Source organism: Phoenix dactylifera, chromosome 9, assembly GCF_009389715.1.
Source record: "Phoenix dactylifera cultivar Barhee BC4 chromosome 9, palm_55x_up_171113_PBpolish2nd_filt_p, whole genome shotgun sequence".
NCBI classification, from domain to species: Eukaryota; Viridiplantae; Streptophyta; class Magnoliopsida; order Arecales; family Arecaceae; genus Phoenix; species Phoenix dactylifera.
The window spans coordinates 10564630-10591784 of NC_052400.1; the positions used below are offsets into that span (position 1 = coordinate 10564630).

Here is a 27155-nt window from a genome sequence, read left to right on the forward strand (position 1 = left end):
TCCATATCATATTTTATTTATGCCCATGCACCATTAGCCAAAGTTTCTCGTTCATACCAAACTAAGACCGCCTTGGTTAAAACCCATTTGATTCGGCAGTGATTTTAATCGAGTTGTAGATGTCACGCCTCCAACTCGAGTAGATGTCGTGCCCCTAATTCGAGATCGTGAGCCGAAAGTCGCAACAACCGCCGCACACTCATAGGAAGCTTTCTCCACGAGCATGTAAGTCATCTCAACACAATATCATCAATATGCAGCAGAACAATTTAAACTAATAGTATACAATCTTTATTTTATTAACTAACTCAACTTACAATGTCTCACAATTCTAATATTAATCTAAGGTAATGCGTCAATTTAAATAAATTTTAATCGAAGATAACTTGTGTCATAGTTCTTCTAGTCGCTCTTCCATATTAAAAAAATCATGGTCGAGCTAATTCTTCGGATCTGTAAAAACAGTAAGAAATTGTATAATGAGTTAGACATCCCAGTAAGTAATGAATATCTTAACTAGATAGTTCATATAATAACATAAAATATAAATACAAATTATGATGTATCAGTATAAAGATATAATCAATTCCATCTCAAAATACAAATTCATTAAAATTCATATCTTTCAAATATTTGTATATATAATCATAAATCTGATTCGAAGCAAATCATATTCAACTCAACAGTCTTTAATTATGGCTATACTTATACTCTAGGGCTAGGCCATACTTATACCTTACAAGATGGGCCAAAATACCACACTTATATCCTCGCGAGTAGGCTAGAATATCATATTTATACCCTATGGTTGGGCCAGAATCAATAATAGTCAGAGTGTCAATGCTTAACTCCCAATTGACAGGGTTCAGAACATAGCCAGATCGAAAATTCAAATTTGATGCACATCAAGTTCTTTTTATAAAATAATGGATATATTTAATCCAATCAAAATATGCAAATGCGATGTAAGAATAGTAAATAATTTAACAATAGTCCGAAAAATATTACTCCAATTTATATATCTATTTTTCATTCAATTCATCATCTCGTAAAATTCATAAATTACATATAAATTCATTAACAATTTATTTGATGTAACAATAATATTATATGAATGAAGAATCTAGGAAAGGCATATCATTATTTATCTTGCGAATGCAATCCAACTAATAGTCTCGATTGGTCCGATCAAAGTAAAATTCATTAAATTATGCTCGAACTAGGACACAAATAGTTTAACAAGCATCGAGACAATCAAATCTAACAGTATTTGGCAAGGATCAAGATGGGGCCGACATACCGCCCGACGACCTTAGATCACAACCCTTCACTAGGGTTAATTCAAAATTATTGTGAAGAGTCCCTTTAGATCCAACTAAAGTCTGATAGAGAGAGAAAGTTCAGTGGTGAGAAAGTCTAATAGAGAGAAAGTCTAACAAAAGAGAGAATCTCAGTCCGAGTTCAATTAGGGGTCTAGGTTTGGTTGTTAATAGTACAATCAACCTAAATCAATTAACATGTATGGCTATGAATCAAGAGAGAGAAACTTTGTAGAGAGATAAATAAGAGACAGAGTAAGAGAGAGAAAATATGGGGAAGAGAGAGAAAAGAGAACCAACTTCTCTCTCTAACCAAGAAAGAGGAAGGAAGAGAAAAAGAGTGGCGGTGGTGCTGCCTGGGGTCAGGGGACCCACGATCGGCCAATAGCCGGTCGGCGATGACTGGCGGCTGGCAGCACCAAAATAGATCAAAACACGGGTTTTGATTCCTTAAATCATGAAACAGGGCAAACCCGGCGGCCGGACTCTTGCCAAGGCGATAAGCCATTGTGGAGAAACAGAAGGAGGTCTCAGCAACAAACACCAGCAATGAAGCCTACCGGAAATAAGAATAAACATAGTTTGTTTCTGAAAACAGAGGAAAACAAGACATTTCCCTTCTTGGCCAAATTTAGGTGAGCACTGACTGGAATCTAAGGTTCAAAAGGTCTGGAAGGAAGAGGAGGGAGGTAGCTTGATGGTGGCACGTTCCTTACCAATCTCTCAACAGTGATTAGCTACGGTGATGGTGCAAAGGCAATCGGTGCTCGGTGAGAAAAATCAAGGAAGATGCCAGCGGTGAACTATGATTGAGGCCGGTTCCCCAATGGGGGATAGGGAGGATAGAGAGGAGTTTAAATAGATCGGAGACTAGGGAACCATGTTTTCCGGTAGGGTCCGAGGAGGAGGAATCGTCCTCCTTTGCCGTGCTCAACTAGGGCTCTGCCTTAATTCTAGTTTGGATGGGCTTTCGGGCCGCGTTCAGACATTGGGCCAAGCCAATAGGCCGACCCAATAAGGCTGGGCTTCATAGTAGATGAACTTAGGGAACTCGCTTTGCACCGAATCTGAGGTTGAATGGCCCGATTCAGAGTTGTTCAGGAGCAGTACAACTTGAGACTACTCAGGAGGGCTTAGGAAGAGGAATTCCAGCCTCCTTTTGGCCTACTTACCCTCCAAACGTGGTGTTCTTATCACTGTAAAGTTTAATCCTTCTTGTATTGAATTCAGTTCTAGATGAGTTTTATCTTTTTTTCTTTATTATGTCTCTTGGTTTTGATTGATTGTTCTGGATTTTGAGGAGTTAAGCCCTTCAATATCCCAGTCTTGATTTGTTGCTTCAGAGTCGATCCTTCTTGCATTGGATTCATTTTCAGTTTTATGCTTGATTTAAATCACTAGCTCTATAATACCAAAATTACTTCTGATATATTTTATACATTTTACAATTATTAAACAAAATTCTTAAATAAATTATAAGAAAATATACACAAACATAAATCAAATTATCAAAACCTGCCATCCAATGCGACAATGTCAAGAATTAATCAAAACCTATTAAAATAATTTCAGGGGATCATCACAACTTTCTAAGTATAAAAAAATATTTTATGAGATTATCAAATCTTTCTTACCTAAAAGAATTTTTTAAAGATTAGTAATTTTGAAAAAATATATATTTTTGTCGAACTGAAGAATATTTTTATTTTTAAATTTCAGTCCAAAATTACTGTTTTGGAATAATTTTAAAATTCTATCCCACAGGATGGGTTCAACGTTCCTAGGCTAGGCGGTGATTTTAGACGTCAAGGTATTTGAGATTAGTGGTACCAGTCTCAGCGAAACAGAGTTCGCTGTCGAAACGTTCAGCCCGCCGCCCTCAAAGAAAAGGACGTCAAATCTCGAAGAAAAGCTGCAAGACACCACACCGCGACGCTCATCGCAAAGTCAAAACTTTACTGTTTTAGCCTCTTATCCGAGGAGGCGCCGCCGCCGCCGCCACGGTCCGTCCCCAGGATGAGCCTGCCCCCACCGCCGTCGTCAACCTCCTCCGCCATGATCTCCGCCGAGGAAGCGCTCCGCATCGTCCTCAGCGTCGCCGAGCGCCTGCCGGCGGTCACCGTCCCGCTCCACGAAGCCTTCGGGCTGGTCTTGGCCGAGGACGTCCGCGCCCCCGATCCTTTACCACCGTATCGAGCATCCATCAAGGTTTGGAGATCCACTTTCTGCCTCACTCCAATTCTTAAATCTCTCGACTCGTTGGTTTCAATACTTCTTCGTAAAGATTGGATGCTTTTTCTTGTCATTTTGTTGGAAATTGATGCTTAGATTAAGTTGTTAAGAAGTCCGATTAGAAGATTGCGTGCAATTAGAAGGAATATCAATGGGATTTTGAGCATTCAATTTCGCTATAGAAAAGTTCTATTTGATCGATACAAATGGTCGAGCACCTTTAATGCTAATGCCAATACAACCAAACTTCCACTTAAAAAATAAATCAAGTTTCAAAATTGAAAAGTTGTAAATTAAAGAAGTAGATAAGATCATGATTTTTAAATTTAAGTTGTCTAAATGCACCCTAAATGGATGAAGCTTTTCAGATTTATCGCAGCATATATTTGTCAGATGAATTACCTGCTACATATAGGAAACAAGAGATAAAGAAACTGTCATAAGGGCATAGGCGTTATGATAATTCATTTTGGTCATCAACAATGGTAACACCTTAAATTTCAAATATCACAACATGGTTTTATGGGTATGCTACTAGGTTAATTGTTTTAATCTATGTAATTTTACTTTTGACATGCTTTGTTATCATTTCTCCTATCCAATTATATTTTTCTTCTCCATATATATATATATATATATATATAATATTTTAGGGCTTGCCGTTTGTATTGGATTTTATTCCTTTCTTCTTGTGTAATTATGAAGAAACTGTCTTTGATCTTTTTGAAGTCAACAACTATTGAAAATGATACTTTTGTTGCAGGATGGTTATGCCGTAGTGGCTTCAGATGGGCCTGGTGAATATCCAGTAATTACTGAATCAAGAGCTGGAAATGATGGCATTGGCGTGACAGTCACTCCTGGAACTGTTGCATATGTGACAACTGGAGGTGATTATATTTTATTATGATCTTTATCTTTTCAGCATTATATAGTTCTGATTTCAGAAAATTTAGGTGGCTAGACAGGTGCCTTTTTCTATGCAAATTGCGCAGATTTCAACACATTAATCTGTTTACAGCGGAAAAAATTGAATTGTAACTTTCATTCACAATTCCTGTCAACACAAAATTTAAAACCATTTCATTGCCATATTGATGATAAACAATCTCTTTCTCAGTAAAGATTTTTCATTAGTGATCAATTAATGTAAAACATTTGCTTTTCAAAGGAGCATGAAGAAAAAAATAACATCCTTCGTGTGTCAGTTTAAGAAATTTTAACAGAAGATTCTAAAATGTTTTGTGAGACTCTAGATATTTAACAAATGTAGGTTTCTGATTCTAGAATCAGAATCAACATTTATAAAAGAAATCAAACTTTCTATCTTTGCTTCTGAGCGTGAGATCGTAAAATCACACTGTTTTACATTGTTAGATCATGAATTGGCAAAAGGTATATTAAGGATGCTTTCTTGTTAGTTGTCTTACTAAAGAAACCTTGGCGATACTTCTTTTTTGACCTTAGTCCATGTAGTTCGTGTTCACGCAACCTTCATTTTCCCTTGAGTAATCAATGGACCAAGATTTTTGAACATCTTTTCATATTGAATACAATATTCTGTAAAGGTTAACAATGGAACTATATTACGAAAATAATTTTCCTTTTATTAACAAATCAATAAATTTCTTGGCAAGCATATTTTTGAAGGCCAATGAATTGATTTTTCAGGAATCTTTACTATGTTTATGCAAAATCTATCATAGACCGGAAATGAAGCCTTATGGTGCTTGCTTCTTATCTCTTTGATAGAAATACTCCCATTTTTTATGAGGCAAACTCCTTTTTGTCTCATTGATTAAAGTGCAATTTGGCATACACGATATGACAAGGTGAATACCGCACATCGGCACGTAGCATTCGCAAGATACTGGCCGGGTGCCAATGCTTGGTATGCAGCCGAGTTCCAGTGCGTGCAAAACAATGGCTCAGCACAACATAGCATGGTACATATGGAGCTGTGTCAAAATGGCGTGCCAATGACATGTGATATGCCAATCTATGATTTGGTCTCTTTACTTTTTTTAAAATAAAGTAAGATAGATGTCTGGGATTGTAAGTGCACGACAATTCTCAACTTTGGCTTGTGCATTGCATGTGCTTGCTCTTAAAGATGTTGGTTGACTTGATTCCTATTCCTTATTGATCTTAATATTGTTTTTGGTAGGTGAACTTAGAAGAGAATGATTGACATATTTTAATGATCATTTGTGGGAAGATATTCTTCGATATATGTTATTATAATAAACCGGAACTCCTCCTTAAGGAGACTAAATTGCTGCAATTGCAAATAGGGCGTGAATTTATTTTGGTTTCCCTCTATCTTGTGCATTAGAACTTATCTAGTGAATGGCAGGATATTTTATAGTTTTATCAAATCAATTTAACACATTTTATACTCCAGTATCAATGATATCAAGATTTGAGAGTCTCAGCTAATGTCTGGTATCAAGATTCGAAAGAATGAACACTTAGAAATCTTGGATCTCATTCTTTGGCAGGACAAGAACAAAAACAAATGTCTTTGGGGATGAAAATGCACGACCAACTTTTAATTAGAATTGTATTTGGAGGCTCAATTCAAAACTATGATGTCTTCTTATAGTTGTGGAAAGCTTAAAAAAGGGCAGCTCGGTGTATAAGGCTTCCACCACTGTAGGGTTTGGGGAGGATCAGATGTTTACACTCGTGCACGGAGAGGTTGTTTCCATATTTTGAACCTATGGCACCCACATGTCAATGCAGCAACCTTTCTTGCTGTGCCAATGCTCACCCTCTTATAGTTGTAGAAAGCATGCGCTCTTCAAATACTCTCTTTATTGCTTCATGGAGTTTAAAATTATGTAAAGTAGATCTATTTCTAATTAGGGCACTTTGAGTAGAACTGCTAGTGGGTTTGAAGCTTTTATTGATTTTGTAACTTCTTTGCTAAACTACTCCTTTTTTTCCATAGACTTCATGAGTAATGCAATCACAAGTAATATTCTTACTTTTTAAAATGCCTTCACATCTAGAAATTAAACTTCTAAAAAAGTTGCTGTGCCCTTGATATTGCTGTTATCCTCTTCTTTTCCTTGACATTGTTTTGACCAAGGTTCGCCGTCTAGGTTCTTGACCCTGTAACGGTATCATCCTATTACAGTGTCAGTATACGGTATGGTATGAGACAATAAAGCATACTGAGTGTCGGTATGGTATGAGATTACATACTAGTTCGGTATCGGTACGGTACGGTACGTCCAGTACAGTATGGTATTGACCGGTATGGCAAACCTTGGTTTTGACAGTTCTCACTATTCTGAAGCTCCATCTTGAGTCTACCTTATTCTTTATTCTCGTATTGAATGATGGGTTGGAATCTTCTTTCAATTCTGGTGTTTAAATTTTCTCTGTTATAGCATGACTAGTGCAAACTTAAGGAGACACTATCAATTCAGAAGCATAAAATAGTTTTGTTAAATTAACCTAGGAATTTTATATGTTGTCACTCAACCACATCTTGAAAGTTATATGCCAGATTATAGGTCTTATAGTTGTATATTATAGTGCAATGGTTGTGACGTGTGTCATCAGCTTGGTCATTTTTGCTGAGAGGTGTGCAACTATCAAATTCGTTGCACATTTTTCTGCAAATTCCAACACAAAACTCTAGCTGGTCCCTTTATTCCATTTTTTCTGTTTGAAATATTTCTTTCCAGAACATTTAAGACCTAAAATATGATACAGTTCGTTAGCAATTTGTGGTTGATATAAGTTGTTTGAGAATATTGGTAATATTTATTAAGAATATAAGATCAGTAAATTAGTTTTAAAAGAGAAGTATAACAGTTGTACATGACACAAAAATGTTCTATCCCTTCCACTTAAATAAGATACCTTTTTCACTCTCGTATCAACATATTACTTATGTTTCCCTCTCTCTTGTCCTTTATCTATTTATTTATTTATTTACCTTTCAGGACCGATACCCGATGGTGCTGACTCTGTTGTGCAAGTTGAGGATACTGAAAAAGTGACTGACAGTGCAGATGGCTCAAAGAGGGTCAAGATATTGGTTAAAGTACCCACAGGACATGATATCCGTAATGTGGTATATTATTGTAACTCATTTAAGTTTTTTTATATTATGGTCAAAATTTATCTTGCAGTAAAAGCAACACATCTGATCCACACTTATTTGTAACTGAATTTTTCTCTCTCATTTTATAAATATATTTGCTATTGTGAGATTATAAGTCACTGCAAAATTAAGTATTGAATCCCCCATCAGATTCCTAACACCAAACCCACCATATACCTGCCTTTTTTCGCATATCACACATTGTTTCTTCTGAAAGGAATGTGTAATGCACAGCCTATTGACGTCCTTTCTTACACTGTAATTCTCAAATCAATCCCGTTTCTTCCCAAAATTGCTTCAGATTATCCTTAAGTTTAAAGCTACTTATGGTGCTCTGACAATCTAGAACAAACATCATATATACCAGTCTATTACTTATTTTCTACCATCAATAGTTTCATCTAAACTTTTTCTCATTTGATATTCCAACTTGATTTATAGAATTATTCTGCATTGTATATGTAAGCTCCTAGCTGTTTAGTTTCTTGTAAGCATGCAGTGTTCACACTCCACATATCTTTTTCCTAGTTCTTCACTCTTAGATTCCAAAGAGTCCATGTCTTCTTTTATGGGACTAAATTTTTGCCTGCCACTGGTCCATTTGATCAGGAGACTTTTGATTTCATTCTAATTGCGCATTGTTGCAAAAGCATTGTTTCTAAGTGAGCTACTAACTTCAGCCAAATTCATAGATTGTTCATCATTATTAATATTAGTAAGGGCTTATCACTATTGGTTGATGACTTAGTTATCCCTTATCCATTTTTCTCAGTATAATTAGGGCAAGATTGTAGTGTTTGCTGACGGATGATAACCTGTCCGACTCTTAAGTCATTTCCTACCGTAAGCAGATTATGTTGTCATGCATTGCCTGTAGACATTGACCTACCAAACCTTTGTCCACTTCTCAACAACTTTTTGGTTATGCTGGTATGTTGCTTATCTAGCAATACATTCACAGCAACTACTGGATAAACATTACTTTGTGATTTAAAATTCTTCTATAATTTTCCATTGACTTATAGTCAGCCTTCCATATTTTTCATTGGCTCATGGGATAGGGGTATACTCAATCTGATCATGATGGGTCTTCCATTGATAATAAAATTCTCTTCTATAAGACAGCAAGTTGGCATTTGTTATGAATCATAACTAAATGAGAATCTATACCATAATATTATGCGTAGTTATATGACCAGCAAACTCGAACTTAGCCTCCTTTTGGTTTTCTGATGTGCCTAGCAAACAATAGTTGGTAATTGGTATACATGGGCCTTGGAAATGGGGGAGAGGGCGAGAAAGATATGATAAAATGAATACTAAAACATTAAACAAGAACTCAATAATAAAGATAAAAATTTATTAGTAAATATAACATATTATCAAGATTATAGATGGGCAATGCAATATATGTATCATGCATATCCTTCTTAAATATTTTCAAGTGTCTTGCTGATTGTCATTTAGATGGCAAGTAAGGTTGAGCCCGAAATTTTTATTGTAGTTAGTTTGTGTAGATGGTTGCATCAACAAGTTTCAAAAAGTAACTTCATGCTAAAAAATGTCTGCTATTTTTGCTTAGCAAAGGATCCATTTTAAACATTGAGATGGTGTAACATCATGTTCTTCATGGTTTAGAGGTGGAACTGTCAATTTTATTGCCACCAGGATTTGGGTCCAGTGTATGTCAGTGCATCATGCTGGTACTATACCATTCTGATAAGATAAAAATGCTTGAGAGTTGAGGCACACTTAGGACATTGCTTTCCTCATGGACTGGGACATCCTAACATCTTGGTAACTGGGATGGACCGGGACGATTGCATCCTGACACAGGATGACTTGTTATCTTTGGACAATTTCTTTTAGCTTTTCCCCCCCTCTTCCTTCTTACTGTGAATGGTCATTCAGCTTTTAGTTTTAGACTGGCAGGATACCGTACCAACCCAGGACCAGATCAGATGGGTACAGGGATTTTATCCTTGATTGCCACCTTTCTAAGCTTAGATTAGGAATGATTTTCCTGTTGTTTATGGATCATCCTATAGGTGTAGAGGTTCTTTGTTTGCATGTCAGCCATGGGCTCAAGTTTTTTTGCCCCATTAAATTTTGAACTGCTGATCAACAGTTCTCTGTCATCAGCTTTCAAGCATGATGATCCATTTATTTAGGTTTTGTTGTAAAAACCATGTCCTATTGGAGTCTTGGACTTGTTGTTTCCTTCTAAAAGCTTAGCCACTTTAGCGGTAGAGTAAAATCTCATGAATTTTTTAATTATTCTTTGTGAGAAAGACTTTTTTTCTTGACACATACTGCACAATTCCGAAAACATTCTAAGCTTACAAAGTTTCCACTCTGGTAAAGAAGAGGGGTTGAGTTTAATGATCAGTTTATGTCCAATCAAGATCCGTCGTACCAACCGTACCGGTGGACGTCGGTACCGGTACAGTACCGTTACCATATCAAACTGAATCGATACGGTACCGGTTTGGTTGGTTTGGGCCAAAAGACAAAAAAAAATTGGAGCTGGTACGGGCCGGTGGGTTCGGGCCGGTACCGGCCGGTGCGGATTGCGAATGGTCGGAACTGAAAAATGTAGCTATACCATACCAGTTCTATCCGGTATCGGTATGTACCGGCCCGTACCGACCGGTACGACAGATCATGTGTCCAATAATAGGAATTCAAAGTTGCCTTAAGGTTTCATGGTTGCATCTCTAGTAGTGCAACTTTGGAATGTTAGTGGTGGTGTGAGAGAAAGCAATCATGATTTATATTTTTCTGGTTATGGTTTGTCGGACTCTGTCCTATATTCCTCACATTTCTTACTTGAAGTCAGTTCATCCTTCCTTTCTTCCCTCGAACTTTTTTTACCTGTTTGAGCCATGACACTTTTGTAATTAGGATTTGAGGATGATGTTGGAAAATGAATTGTTGATATGTTTTGGGGGTGCACTAAGTATTTGTGTTATAAACAACGAAGTCAAGAAGTTCAACTGTCCTCTTCATTGCTGGAAATGTTCCCTAAAAAAGCCAAGATTTTTGTATGAGACACATTAATTTAGGCATAAATGAAATTATCTTTACTTCTTTCATACATATTTAGATGTATTTCTTTTTGCATGAGATGTTTAGATGTTATTAGATTAACGAGGTCCATAAGAATCTTGTACAAGACTCAGGTCAATGGAGTAAAGCAATTGAGGGAGAATCAACACCTTGGTTCCTTACTTCTTAAATATGTCAAAGCTAAGGCCCAACCTGGTGGCAATATTTCTCACTTGCTTGAGTAGGCTCCATGCAAGCATTTGGGTGTGTCATGTCACACTGACAGGTTGACATGAGAATGTGTCTAGTTGAAATCACATTATCAGGATTGATGATGCTTTTATTCTGTGATAGTCTTTGCATGTATCTGGACATGAGGGATCTCTATGAGATAGTGTGTATCAAGTCATATTGATGACCAGGCTGCGTATAACAAAATAAGAGTTTACGTAGTGGCTTACCGGATTGTGTGAGGCTACATCCATGATCTGAAATAGGAGAATAACTTGTTTTGGATGGTTGACCTCAGATATGACAAAACCTTCAGATAATTGGATTAGCTAGTGTATTATCTTGTTACATGGAAATTTTATATAAGTAGTATTTTGCTTTGTCGATATATTTGATCATGTTAAATAACACATGATTTTCCGTTCTTGGAAATTATGGTACAGTTAGTAAAAGCACATATTCAGACATTTTACTGCAAATAAGATTTTTAGAGTTAGAACTTGAAAAAAGTAATCAGTTTCTAGTAAACAAGTTGAGGTTAATTGTTGTTTAGAATTTGCTGAATAAACAAACTGTTCCAAATTCTGTTGTTAAATGACTAAACAGGGATTTGACATTGAGAAAAATGCCACAGTATTGAAGTTGGGAGAGCAAATAGGCAGTCCTGAGATTGGTCTGCTTGCTACTGTTGGAGTCACAATGGTGAAGGTATTCATGATCATTTGGCTTTCACATAAGTCTACCTGGATGAATGGATAAACTGGTGCTAGACTGAGCTTCTTGCATGCAGGTGTACCCTAGACCAACTGTTGCAGTGCTTTCTACAGGTGATGAGCTCATAGAGCCAGCAACTCAAACTCTAAGCCGTGGCCAGGTTGTACTTTATTGCTACTCTATAATTATGTAAGCTTCATAGCTTTGCAAAGTCAGAGTATGTGCTGTTCCTTCAGTTTATGTGTTGTTGTATTGTAAGGGTCATCAGTCATCCGAGCCTTAAATATGCTGCAAATTTCTGATGGCCGTATTGTTTCATTTTGCAGATTAGAGATTCTAACCGTGCTATGCTACTAGCAGCTGCTATGCAGCAGCAATGCAAAACCGTTGATCTTGGTATTGCTAGAGACAATGAAGAAAATATAAATAAGATTCTAAATGTGGCTGTTGATTCTGGTATCGATATACTTTTAACTTCTGGTGGTGTTTCCATGGGAGATAGGGATTTTGTTAAGCCTTGTTTGGCAAAAAGGGGAATCATTCATTTTGAAAAGGTATATTGGTGACTTATCTATGTTCTTTTCTTCTCCTGCTGAAACATCCTTTACATTCCAAAAATGTAAAGGTAAACTTGCCATATATTAAGAGGAAACTTGATCAGGTGGGATCTTAGATTGTAAAATTCTTCTTGATTTTCTATGGATATTAAATAGGGTAAAACCAATATGAAAAGTAAGAAGCATGATTAAATTGTAATTTGACTGGGCAGGAAAACACAACAAAAGGGCTTAAGAAGCTCGCTTTCCAATAACCATAAGTTCATATATGTCATGTCCAAGAAATAGACATCATGATTAATTATTCCATGTACATACATGCCACCACACAATGTTCATGTAGGTTTGAAAACCACCAGTTCTTAATTAGCACTCTAAACAGTTGGCGAGCTTTTACCAATAGTGTTGCTTTTTGTGAAATTCTGCAGGTACTTATGAAACCTGGGAAGCCCCTGATGTTCGCACAGATTACTATTAAGTCAAAAGAGAACAAACTTGCTAAGACAGTCCTTGCATTTGGTTTGCCAGGAAATCCTGTGAGCTGTTTGGTTTGCTTCAATCTTTTTGTGGTCCCTGCAATTCGGCATCTTTCTGGTTGGTCAAATCCACAGCTGCAGAGGTTGCTGTCATTCTATGTTATACACTTATACCTTTAAACTTTTTTTTCTTTTTTCTTTTTGCATTACATCAAGTTGTTTTAGATGAAACATAAGGTCAGTTGATGCATGATTTGAAGCCATCATGATATGCACACACATATGCACTATATCAGCTAGTAACTGATGCTCATCAACCCCTCGGGACTGATTTGTGAGCCAAATTGCCCAGGCCAGCCCGAAATGGCCCAAGACCAACTGCCTACTTCTAGGTATTGCTTGTTGGTACAATGATGGCTAGTACCTTGTATCAGTATCGTATCTACTATAGTTTGTACCACACCGGCCAATGACCGGTGTGGGGCCATATCTCAATTTTTAAAGCCTTGTATAGACCATTCCATAAAATATTTGAGCTATATAATCTCCAGAAAAACATTCCACCATTGTGTTGATGCATTTTTTACCCACCACACAGTAATTCCATAGATGAAATGTCCAAAACGATTGGGCAACTCATGTATCCATCTAGCCAAATGTGTTACCTTCTCATTCATTAGAACATAATTCAAATAAAATAGGCTCTTCGATTCCTATTGTTCAAGTCCAGCCTTTACAGTATGTAGCAATCGCTTATTTGTAATCTATGTGCTAATTCTTTCTAGTTTCTATCAATTGGTGCTATACTAAGATGATACAACATGCTTCTGTTATTATATGCAAGATATTAATGTTTATCACGCAATTCTTATATAATTTCTTTTTGTATGAGTCAATAAATTGATAGTATTCTCGATGTAGCCAGGACAAAGGAGGCTTAGGGTCACTTATGATCAATGCTAGACCACAAGGGTTGACACTCGTTAGGGTTTTGAAGAATCTAGGATTTGCTGTCGTACAACAAACTTCTGGATAGACTAGATTAATGTAAGTATGAGGACCCATGAGGGTATGCATTTAGTCCCACATCGTTTATTTGCTGGGAGCCTGGGAGATCTTGGATACTTATATATAGGGCCATGGAGTCTAAATAATATATTATGATTAGCCTTTTTGGATGAGGTTCTGGATTATTACAAATAGTGTCGGAGTGGGCCCGGCCTATGACACATGGACTAGGGGATGTTGCAGCATAGGCCTATTAGAGCCGAATATGGGCTAATTGTGGTGTTCGTGATCGGATTTGACTGGATTTAGACCCTTAGCCTGGCGAGAATGCAGGGCTTAAAAGAAGGTGAGTATGCAAGGATTCATGAGGGTATGTCTAGTTCTAAATTAGTTACTCACCGGGGCCGAGGAATCCAAATAACATATTATGGCTAGACTTTTTGGATGAGGTCATACGTCATCACTGTAAGTTTATGGTTTATAATGGGGAGAGGATAAACAAAGTCTCCATGGGTTTCTAGGGTTTGTAACTAATGAGAGAGATTAGTTTTTGGGATTTTATAATAAGGCCTAAAAAGATTTCTTAGGGATTTATAATGAGAAACCAGTGGAATGGTGCACGGATCTTCTAGGTTTGGGTGATGAAGAGGTGCGACCAACGCCAAAGGCTTCTTAGGTCTGAACTAGACATAAAGGGCTTGTAGGGGGTGCTGTAGGATCAAGAATCGGTTATAAAAGAAACAGTGATGCCAGAATGTGATAACCATATTAGAAAATGCTGCTTATATCTGATCAGTGATGCAGTGAATCAATGGTAATAGGTGATAAAGAAACTGTAAAAATAGAAGGAGAAATAGGAATAGAAATAAAAAATGGTTAGAGATCAAATAACTATGCTGGAATGATAGCCGTACTAGTCCTTTCTACTTCATTTTAGTCTAAAAAATTCAAAATCAGTCCCTAGCCACCAGTTATACCCTTTATGTGGACTAGTATCTGCCCCTTCAGTATTGTTTTTTGGTGTCCTAGATTAACTACAAATTTGTAAATAAAGAATCAAACTGTTAATGTTTTTATTAGTAAGAATAGTGCATGCTACAGTGTTCTTTTCTATTATTGATTAATCTACTAAAAAAGGCCATTACCCACTTATGGTCCCAACTATCCAGGATCCTGGGAGGGGCAAATTGAGGATATATCTAACCTTCAAATGGGAAAAAAAATCTGGCATCAAATAGCTCCTATAAAACCTCATGAATGCACCCTATAATATCCCTAGACTCGCTTCAAATGACCATATACAGGACTCTAAACATTAAGTTTTGTTGGCAACTTGGTTTTGAAATTGCACCCGATTGCCAACAAAAATTACTCTTTGAAGTCCTGTATATAGTCATAGATCTGTATTCAAGTAACCATACTCTAGTTTAACTACAAATTTCAGTTGAACTACAAACAATAACCCCTCTAATCTCTATATCGCTTTTCTGGGTCCAAGTATAACTACAAATTTTTAAATAAAGAATCAAAACCAATCCTGTTTTTGAGGCATAAATAATGCATGCTATAGTGTCAAGATATCTATATTCTTTCTTATTATTGACTAACCTACCAGGGTGGTTTTTTTTTTTTTTGGGGGGGGGAGGGGGGGCATCTGACGTCAAAAGCTCCTAGAGGACATCTTGAATATGCCCTCGAATATCCCTAGACCCTCTTCAAATGACCAAATACAAAATTCAAAATTCTAAACATTAATATTTTGTTGAGAACTTGGCTTCGAAATTACACCCAATTGCCAGATCTGTCTTCAAGTAACCGTACTCGATATCTATACATGATTATTTGTGTGACACTTGGGTAAAATTCCTTGAGAAGAATATATAGATATTGGACAGGTCAAATGTAAATGTATTCATGTTACATGCCATCATGCATAGGCAAGGGGATCTCCAAATATATGATTTTTTTTTCTAAGAGCATCTGGACCTTGTAGATCATATCTAAAAATTTCATGTTGTCACTAACATCTTTGAACTAGTAATGTTTGTGAACTCTTTGTATACACAGACAAAACGATTTACGTGTTTGATTGCCTAGAAATTATGCCTTAAATATTACAATACAAAAAATTTAATGATAGCCTTGCTAAAGTGGATTTGTGCATACACTGATTAATTTCCTAGAAACCGAAAATCATGTTTTGGAAGTTTCATTGCTATGTGTTAGTGTTTGTAAGCAATATAGTTAGTGAGCTAAAATATATTTAGGCCATAATATAGTTTGAGATTCTAAACCATTGATCAGTAGACATCTTAAAACACATAGAAACCAAGAGTCTATTTGATTTGTATTTTTCTAAACTATAAATCAGATAAAAGTTTGGTCTTGTACTATTAAAATTATCGATTACTGTATCAAGTTGATAGATAGGCAAGAAACCTCCAAGATACACGGTTTTGAGGGTCTAGGCGATTTAAACTTTGTAGATAATGATCAACAATCTGAGCTTGCATTGTTTTATTTATTTATTTATTTATTTTTTGCATAGGATGTATTTAAGGCCATATACTTTCATAGCGTCTCAGCCAAGGTTTGCAAAACCAGCCCAAATCGTCCTGTTTGGAGCATACCAAATTAAACTAGTGTGGAACTAGGTCAATTTGCTGGTTTGGCTTAGGCCTTGGTCCGAACTAAGTGGAGCTGCCTGCTTTCGCTTAGTACGGCTTGGTTCGAGTTGGTTCATGGCCCTCCCATAATTGAAAAGAGAGAAGGCATCCTGATGGCTTCTCCTCTCCTTTTTCCTAAAAATGTGAAGGGAAGGGTGGGAAAATGAGGAAAATTGGGGGAGAAGGGATATTTTGTGGTTCTAAGCCCTAATCCAAGACATGATTAGGTATAATCCCCACCTCCTCTTCATTATTCTCTCTTTTTTTTGTCTTTTTATGTCTAAAATAGACTGAAAAATAGTAAAATAAGGAGACATCAGGCCAAAATTTTATATTGTGGCTTGATTTTGTGATATGATGTAGATCTAAGGGTCACTTATGCATGAAGAAGAAATCATAATTTTTCTTTGATCATGTAATTGTTTAGATTAAAAATATATTTTTGGTTTAAATAGTAGTAGTAATAATAATAATAATAATGTAATGTTTAAAAATTAAAGAAAAATGGTAGCATGTTTATGGGCTTGCAGGGTACATGCTTTCTTTTTTGCGGAAGTAATTTGCTTAAGTTTTGTTATGGTATGGCTGCCTGAACCTAAGCCCAAATTCAAATAAATTTCAAAAAATAAGTTGTAATTACGGCAAATCTATAGGTTGTAAAAAATATATGTAAAATATATGCGATACCCTTTTAAGGTTCTAAGTTAATCCATATTTTATAATTAATATATTTTAAAAATTAAAAAATACTAAAATTAGGATTCTATATAGATAATTTAGAAATATTTTCTAAAGTATTCAGCTATTTTTTGATAAAACATATAAGTTATCAAGTTTTTTTAAGTATTTAATAACTTAAGAATTATTAATTCAACTAAAAATCTCAAGAGATATGGCAATGTGTATTGTTAATTTAGGACAGCATGCATAGTTTTTATATTATTTTATAAATTACAGAATGTATTAAGTAAAATTAAATTATAAAAGTCACTGATATGTTTAAAAATTACTACTTTTATTTTCTAAAAAGGTGTAGATCCACTTTATGTAATTCATGGTAGTGAATGAGGTGGTTTGATGTGTAGTCATCAAGCAATCATACAATCTCTAGGACCAATATGTAATAAAATAACATTGAAACAACCTTAAAATCATATTTTCAAGATCCCTAAAACTTAAAAAATCCATAATAATTAAAAAAATAAAAAAATAGGGAACAGGTGCCATACCAGTATGCTTTTGCAAGTAAAATGTCAGTATGGTATGATATTGTACCATCTGGATATTGGACCATTATGGTAACTAGTACCAAGATTGCGAACCTTTATTTTAGCTTTACTCTCTATTTGTATATGTAACATGTACCTAATTGTTATTTAGAGGCCTTCCTGCTTCAACCATTACATAATGGGAATAACAGTCACTGCTTGAGATTTTCGTTATTCACATGAATAAACTAATATAAATTTAAAAATCTCAATTTCAGCATTAGGAAAATATAGTTTGTGAATGGTCATTGTTATTTGACTGTTATTTTCCATTAGTTTTCATTATGACAAGTTGACAACTAATAATGGCTGTTATAACTAAGGTTTTTAGTCTTGGTATCGGACCCCATACCGGTGACTTACCGGTGTGGGTTGGTTGGTATGGTGCACTCCTGTTGAGATGTGATATATTGCTGGAGTCAGCATAGCAGCTATACCATGTGCTGGTATGGCCCATACTAAGCCTTTGTGCTGACATTGTACCAGCTCAGCAGGGAACATCTCATACCATCTGTGAGGGGTTGCTAACCAGAAAACCTTGGTTATAACAGTTTGTATTTCTGAAATTTCAGTCCAGGGTAGTATAACAGATGCCATTTCCTTTATAACAATAAATAATGACTTCATAAGGGGTCTGCTATTAGGGTATATCAACATTATTCAAACCTTGTCATAATAAGTATAACAATAAATAACGAAAACATTTTTAGTAGGCATATAATTTCAGTATTTTTCATTTTTTTGTCACTGATTTAATAAATTAACAACTTTTGTCAGTCTTGATATAATGAAATTAAACATCTGGCTTTGGTGAATAGTTTTCCCCCTTTTCTTATACACTTGATGGCTATGTTAAATAAGATCCATTGCATTAAAACTTAAATTTTGCCACTTGGTTTTTCTTATTTTTTAGTTTATTTTGTTGTCTCCCCATTGAAACCAACATACTTAACCATTACTTATCTGGAAAAAATATGGAAATAAATTTTTTTGTAAGATTGATCTTGTAATATTAGTGCCTATGCTTCGACTCCTCATAGTCTATGTTGTTTAGAGCATCCTCTTGGGACATAACTTTGAATATCATGGACCTGTTTGTCCAGAGTGTCTGCACGCCTTGCACAGCCTATAAGGACAGACCCTCATCGTCCTGAGCATCACCGTGCCATAATAAGATGGGAGCTTGATGATGGATCTGGTGGGCCTGGGTAAGAAATATGATTGGTATAGGGTTTGAAGAGTGAAACTCAAGTTTTGTATCTTAAAAGACATACATATGTTTTTGTTTCTTGCAGTTTTGTTGCTGAGAGCACTGGCCAACAAATGAGCAGCCGTCTTCTTAGCATGAAGTCTGCAAATGCCTTGTTAGAGTTGCCTGCAACTGGGAAGATACTCACAGCTGGAACTTCTGTTAGAGCTATTCTGATTTCAGATATAAGCAGTTTTCCTCAGAGTAAGATGGCTGATGGCATGACATCTGTATCACTTCATCAAGGATACAGTATTCAAAGTAATATCACAACTACACAACCAGCTTCCACATCTCAAGAATTGAAGGTTAAAGTAGCAATTCTTACTGTGAGTGACACTGTTGCATCAGGTGGTGGCCCTGATAGGAGGTAATTGTATATTGCTTTTATTATCGAGAACTTACTGGAATCGTTACTTTCCGTGGTTGTGAGCCATGAGAATGATCTGTATTTTAGATCTCTCTCATCTACATACAAAGCCACCATTACTGCTCTCTTTAATTCCTGCAACCGTTTAGCTAGCCTGGTTGACTATGTACAAGATTATTCTTGTGACCATACTTTTATCATCTGGTATAAAAACATGGATGTTCAGGACCCATCGCAAACAGGCCATTTCCAATATAAAATTATCAGCTTCTTACTGGTTGATGAAAGTTCTCAAGTACATAATAGCAACAATTGTCTTTTGATTGGACAAGGTCAACCATAAGAGTCTATACTTTGAAATGCTATTGGGGTTGTGATTGAGTCATAATGCTCTAGGTAGCATTGCTTTTGGAGGGCCAAAAAAGTACTGTTTGGAGAGCCAAAAGTGCTTTTGGTTGATTTTGAGATGTTTGGTAAAAATTTTGAAATAGATTTTTGTCTCCTCTAAAAGCTGAAAAAAGTCTACTGGGGAGCAGAGCTCTACTTAGATTCGTCAGGAAGCTGCTTTTATTTTAATAAAAATTCTCCAATATAAAATTATCATTTATTTTATTATTTAGATTAAATGTCAAAATAAATACTTTATAACTTAGAAATACTTTATAATAACAGTATTTGATGGTAAAAACAATTAGACAACTGAAAGTACAATATCCTTTATTGTCATCTATTGTTGCTAAAAGCACTTTCTCGATTTGGTTATCAAATTGATGTTGAAGTTCCACAATGCTTTAGAAATATAGTTACCAAATAGAAAAACTTTTATTAAAAGCTGTGCTACTTAAAGCTATAGAGTTGAAAGTTCTACTACCTATAGCAATGCCAAACGGGGTCTAAATCAAGGGGGTTAGGAGATGGATCAGTTCATGGACTCACTTCATGGATTGCAAGATTCTTTTTTTCTTAATTACTTAGAAAATTTTAAAATATAAAAATGTGAAAACTGAAAAATGGTCAATTATAAAGTAGATGAGTGAAGAATACAGTGCAATACATATGATAATTCTAGCTTCACCATCATAGCATGTCTAATGAGACAAGCATCGTTAATAATTATTTAGGATATTTGTATACAATTTACAACTTCAATTATCCATGTAAGCAGAATATTTTTAGGAGAAAAGAACCAGATTTTAACAGATGATTGTAAAAGTATGAGAATTTTACCTCTTGATTTTAATTCTATAAACTCTGCATTTTTTTTAAAAAAATACTTTTTAGAAGTCAAAAACCCTAAATGAGATAGCTAATTTTACATGCTTGGACTTCTTAGATACAAGTAGTGCTTCTCAAATCCATATATATATAGTTCAATTAGTCATATAAAATGGACTTTCAGATGCATGATATAGATCTTCATCAAGTTGGTTCTCATGATCCAAGGGGTTGTATGATGCATGATATAGATCTTGATCTTATTTGCCCAGCCGATCCTGATCCAAGGATGAGATCCTGATAGTTTAGGGTGATTTTGATCTGATTGTGGTATCATAAGATTTTTACAAGAATATACCTGTCAACAGTCTCTGCCACATTTTAGCATTTTCTAAAATGTAAGAAACTTCCTGGCAGCTAGAAATTTAGTTCTGTCCTGGTGAAATTTGTTTAATTATCAATCAATGTGTCAAACTATGAGCAATCCGTCAAATTGTATCTTTCCCTTTGTGTTTGGTTGAGAGATTAGGTAAATCATGATTTTTTTCAATCTCCTGTTTGGCTAAATACCATGGTCTTTATTTGTTTTCCATGTTTCTGGTTGCCACAGTCATCATTTGGGATCCATTAGAGTCATTCTTATATCATGCTTTTCTTCTGCCTCTCCTACCAACCCTATGTTCGGGTAAAATTTCCAAGCTTCTCCTAAACAATATAATAAATATCACATTATTTTCAGATATAACTGAGTTATTAACTCCATATTTTAATTTTATTCATGAATAATGGACTTTGGCTTCATTACACAAGGAATTATAGTCAAGAACTTTGAGATTAGCTTATAGGCTACCCAGAAAGAAGATACAGAAGTTATTTACTAATATGAATGTCATGATTGAAATGGTTCCATCATGGTGTACTACTCTCAGGAGCCGCATTCTGCTCCTGGTTTTCCTCATATCCATACCGCCACTCTTCACTGGGAAAGAAATGAACTTTTTTCCATAAGTCAAACATATGTCCTTCTACTCAGCTGGGAAAGAAAAGAACCTTTTGTCCATTTCTCCGCCATTTCTATTGACATCTTCCATGTTTACAATAAAAAATGACCTTTCTTTAGAGGTGCACTTTCATTTCTTTCTCCGCCATTTCTATTGACATCTTCCATGTTTACAATAAAAAATGACCTTTCTTTAGAGGTGCACTTTAATTTCTTTCTGCGCAATTGGTTCTTTCACACACTAGCTCAAACATTACTTAGTATTCTTCTATATTTAATATTTAAATTTTTTTGTATCTTGTCATCTTGTGATAGGTACAAGCTTTGATGTATATGTAAATGTTTCTCCTATACCATGATCCAGTGCATCTTGATATTAACAGATTTGGCAAGACATGCATTTACTCAGCATGTTTCAATGATTTGAATAAGATTATGTGTGTGTGATACATTGTCCCTTAAATTTTTTGATCTTGTTTTTTATGTTTTGCAAATTATGTTAAATGGTGAGTAATGGAAGCATAATTATTGCAGATTGCCAAGAAAAGGTACCATCTTGCATTTCATTACTTGAAGTTCCATAGGCTCCAAATTTAAATATTTTAGTATGAGGATTGATGACCATAAAAAATGAACTTTTATGAATTATTGAACAATTGTGACTAGTCTTGGCATCTAAGGTGAAGTGTAGATAGTTGTGGTGCATCCATGGTATGCCGTACCGGACGGTACCGAGTGTACCTTATCGTACCGGTTATCGGTACAGGTGGCGTACCGACCCTCGGTAAGCTAAAAAAATTTCATACCGTACCGTACTGATACTATACTAGTGCGGCACTGGTACGGGGTCCGGTATCGGTATGGCGAACCTTGGGTGCTTCTGAGATGAAATTTGGATGCTTATGTTTTTTTCCATCTGGTTAACAAATGTATATCTTATTATTTATGTAAATTGATAAACATACTCTTTAACTCTTGGGAGATGCACGTCCTGTTTCTTTCCCTAAAGTGAACCATATTGATGAAAAGATAGGAGTGGTTAGGATGGTAGAGTCTGCGGGATTTCTGCTCAGTGCCTTGCATTTATATAAAAAATAATATTTGGCAAATAGGAGTCACACTACCATTGTCATGACAGATGACTCAAGGAAGTCAATGATAAGATTGTCCTGATATAATAAGAACCTCTTGCATTGATATTCTGCGCACTCCAAATACTTGTCCTTGATCTTGAACTCTTGGAAGCTTTCTTGTGTCTCTAGCATTAGCTTTTGCCTGATAGGGTTTTGCCCATCTTTCCCTCAAAATTTAAAACAAAAGGGAAAATCAGATTATCTTTAGATTTCATCATTGATAACTTCCATTTTTGATTATTTGGTGTGCTTAATATTTCTTTTTCTATGATTATTGTGTTTCAAGTTACGCACGATTCTAGGTCTTCTTACCTTTAAATTTGTGATACCAATGTTGAAGTATCTCAAGTGCCTCATGCATTTTTTGAGTGCCTGTTTAGAGATGCCTCCTCCGGATTGAGGTGAGGTACTATGCTGGCCCTTAGTAGCAGGCATCTACAACCTAGGATGGCGCACCAGCTTCGAAATCTTCGTCTAAACACCCACCTCTTAAGCATTATTGCTGCACCATGCATCTTATGTGTGCCTTCAACAAGGGTACCATTTTGAAGATTATCCAATAACATGGTAGAGGTCAAGGTCCGCCGTACCGGTACCGGTGGCGGACCGGTCCGAAACCGGTGGCGTACCGGTCCGTACCGGTGGCGTACCGGTCCCGTACCGGTTCTTCAACAATAAATTACCGGTACCGGATTTCACGCTGATCCGGTACCGGTCTCAGGCCGGACCGGTACGTACCGGCCCGTACCGGCCGATACGGACCGGTACGGCAGACCATGGTAGAGGTACTGGCAAAATGTGGATCATTTTACTACAAATCATAGTAAAGCTTTGTTGAGACATGAATTAATATAGTCTATTTGATTGAGATGCATCTTCAAGTTACACTACCAGTAAAATGATTTCATGGTAACTGGGCTATGGTTTATGAATCTGTGTTTCATGAGAGGAGCAAGCATGCAGACCTTATCTTACTTGAGAGAAGTTTTGGAAGTATAAAAGTCCGCACTTGTGATATAGTATCTTGTGATATGATATCTTTGAATCAAGCTGTTGACCTATTCTTTATGTACCTTTACGGCTTTACCAGTGAAGTTATTGAAATTATTCAATGGACTAGAACGCTTCACTATCTATGTTTTGACTTGAGGTGGAGTTGATGATGAGATGGTTAGATCATTGATGGTGGTGGTTGGTTGATTCATAAAGCTAACCAAGGCCTTCCCCAGCTAAAATTTGGTAAATGGACTTTGTCTGGACTCACATTCCAGAAGAATTGAATGAGGACTTATATTTAGTTAGCCACCTTCTCTCTCTCAAAAAAAAAAAAATCATCCACCATAGGGGCAGTATGGTAAATTGATGCCCAAATAGTGAATACCCTGTTCACCAGGAGCTGTAAAGTAGTGCCAGCCTGTTTTGACAAGGTCCTTTGCCCTCTTTCCTGTCTTTCTTATTCCTCCTTCCTTCTGTACTGTGTTTTCAGACTTAGAAGCAAGAAGTGTTAAAAGCATCTACTCCTTTTCCAAGAGGTTGGAAGATTTGATCTTAAAAGCTAATGTAGTAATATTGGATCCAAAGAAGCTAGCGATTGAAAATTTGGGGACGTGTAAAGGTGGGAGATCTCCTTAGAAATTGGCATATATCTTTTGAAAATTAAGAGACACCACAAGTTTCCGGTATTTCCTTTATTGTTTTGGATTGCATTGAATTGGAGGACTGCATTGCTGTGGACAAGTTGGCATGTTCGCTTTTTTTTGTAAGAACTTTGTTGTTTTTGAGGCATAACATCTTATTATAGTTAGTAATCCTTAATGTATTTTTCTTTCTTTTTTCTATTTTAAAGGGAAAGGATTCTTCACTTCTACAAAATATGCATATCTTGATAAGCCTCTTTGGATCGTTATCTCAAAGGGGTCACATACATGATGCAAAATGAAGTGCAGTTGAGTTACTGTTGCTCTTTGCAGATGATGGCAACATAGCACCAGTGACTACAAATTTCGTTGTCATAGGATCCACTGGGAGCTTTATATAATTCTGTTTGGCATTATTATGACTTATAAATAATGCAGGAAACATGGTCCCACTTTTGTTTCGTTGCTCCACTAGCTTGTCCGCTCAAAAAAACACATGTATTTGTAGTAAACCCTATCTGCTTTTGAAAACTATTAGGCTAGGGTTATTTCATGCACATCAACTCTTTGTGTCTGCAGTGGCCCAAGAGCGATCTCTGTTGTGAACTCTTCTTCAGAGAGTCTGGGAGGAGCACATGTGGTTGCTACAGCTGTAGTTCCTGATGAAGTAGATAAAATCAAGGATGTGCTACAAAAATGGAGTGATATTGATAAAGTTGACCTCATTCTAACTTTAGGTGACATTTTCCTTTTAATTCTGAAATAAATCCATGTTCTTATTCATGCTTTTTCATTCTATGTAGTTGACTATTTCTTATTATATTGTTGTCTAAAAGGTGGAACTGGCTTTTCACCAAGAGATGTTACACCTGAAGCTACAAAGGCTTCAATAGAGAAAGAGTCGCCTGGTCTTGTGCTTGTGATGCTCCAAGAGGGTCTCAAGGTATCATCATGTTTCATGACAATTTGTCAGTGGAAGTTTGAAAAGAACATGTTTTGTAATGCATTTATGCTCCCTAAACCCTAGTAATAGAATCCTAGAATTATTCTCTAACATTGCATTTGTCCCAGTCTATTCCAACTTAATCAAAAGAGAATCTAACTTTACGAGTGATGATTTTTTGTGACAATAGCTTTTTTTTCTCTCACAATTTATGCCAAAATATTTCCAATGTTTTCAGTACTTTACTCTGTTCCTTTATTTACTCACTTAATCTAAGTATTCCCAAATTTTCATGGAATTACATATATCTGCAAATGGTGGCGTAACTTCTTATTTTGAATTTGTTACTATGTTCTGTATAATATTTCACATGCAACAAACTTGGTGAATGTCCATATTCTTGGGCCACCATAGAAAAATGTATATGGTTGATGACTGAACAAACTAAATTGCAGCTTTTGCTACATGTTCTCTTTGGTCGAGTTTGTAGGTTTTTATACTTCTCTTGAAATGTTTGCCCCCAAATATACAATTTTTTTTTTGATAAATAAATGTTGTGGATCATAATTTGGTAGTCAACTACAAAAATCTTGAATTTGTTGATCAAAATCAAAGTCTTACATGCTAAATCATTTGGTATATTGTATTGTACTGGTATGGTAAATAGGCTCGACATGGTACAATACTAAGTGCCATACCATATCTTGCCATACTATACTGGTAAGGTATTGGTATAGGACCCGGTATTGAGACATAGAAGCCTTGATTCAAATTACATAGAAGATGCATATTTTTATTATTTACATTATCTCTTTATTTTGCTAAGCTTATAGTCAGACCGCTAATCCATGCGAAAATGTGTTGATTTATGTGGGAACAGGTAACACCATTTGCAATGCTCTCTCGGGCTGCAGCTGGGATCAGAGGATCGACATTGGTAATGACATTGATCTGATCCTAGTAGTTATTCTTCCATTTGCACTTTTTTTTTGACTGCATCACTTTCCGCATTCTTTCCACGTTTCCTATCTTGTGCTTTATTTTCTTGACTTCAGTTTTTGGACTATTGTAATTACCATCTTAACACTTAATTTTTCTCTTTGAAATACTTAGATTATCAACATGCCTGGTAATCCAAATGCTGTTGCTGAGTGCATGGAGGCCTTGTTGCCGGCACTTAAACATGCCTTAAAGCAGATAAAAGGGGATAAAAGAGAGAAGCATCCTCGCCATATTCCACATGCTGAAGCACAACCAGTGGACCAATGGGAGCGTAGCTTTAAGGCTGCAACTGCTGGTTCAGAATGCTCATGCTCCCATTGACACTCATCAGGCAGATCGACTGCATAGAATTTTGCCGCCATTTCTTGTTAAAGACTTCTGTTGAAGGGGCAAATCAATGATGATGGAGGAGCAAAACATTGATGTGTAGGCCATGTAATTACCAGTTGCATGGAGAGATCCTTTGATGGCAAGTAATCCTGCATAGTAAACAAATGTACTTATGTGACTTGAGGCCATATCTTGGAGGACCCCTTCATTGTATTTAATGGAAAGGGGCAATGGTTTCATGTTGGTTGACACCCTTCTGGAGGGTCTTGTGTTGCTTGGTCTTTTGTATGTTGATCAATTTAAGGAAATGCTTGCAGTAACTTTTGCCAGAGCATCCCTTTCTCCGAGTTGATTTGTGGTTGGACCGGTCTACCAGCTCAGCAGTAGATCTGATTCAACTAAAAATTTCTCCTATATAACCTGCATTACATATGTTATATATTAAGCTATCAACTTTGACTTTGACTAGGGATGTTCTTACAAAACCTAAAATTAGATTTGAACTTGTTTAGGTATTTAAGTTTGGGTGACACTAAAGACCTCAAAGACCGAATCAGGTTTAGATAGGTTATTCCGCACAATTTATTCTGCTTTCTAGTGATTTTCATTCCTAGCAGTATTCCTTATTTAGAAAAAG

General features: G+C 36.0%; 1 protein-coding gene across 1 annotated transcript; it reads left to right on the forward strand.

Moving 5' to 3' along the window:
• Positions 1-3151: 3151 nt before the first annotated feature.
• LOC103705687 (molybdopterin biosynthesis protein CNX1) lies at positions 3152-26852 on the forward strand. The gene is made up of 13 exons (XM_008789497.4): positions 3152-3527; positions 4315-4441; positions 7511-7641; positions 11557-11658; positions 11741-11824; positions 11991-12218; positions 12650-12840; positions 18743-18847; positions 18935-19258; positions 24823-24980; positions 25080-25186; positions 26067-26123; positions 26300-26852. The coding sequence occupies exons 1-13, from the start codon at positions 3336-3338 to the stop codon at positions 26507-26509; spliced, it is 2016 nt and encodes a 671-aa protein (XP_008787719.1). The 5' UTR covers positions 3152-3335; the 3' UTR covers positions 26510-26852.
• The last annotated feature ends 303 nt before the right edge of the window (positions 26853-27155 follow it).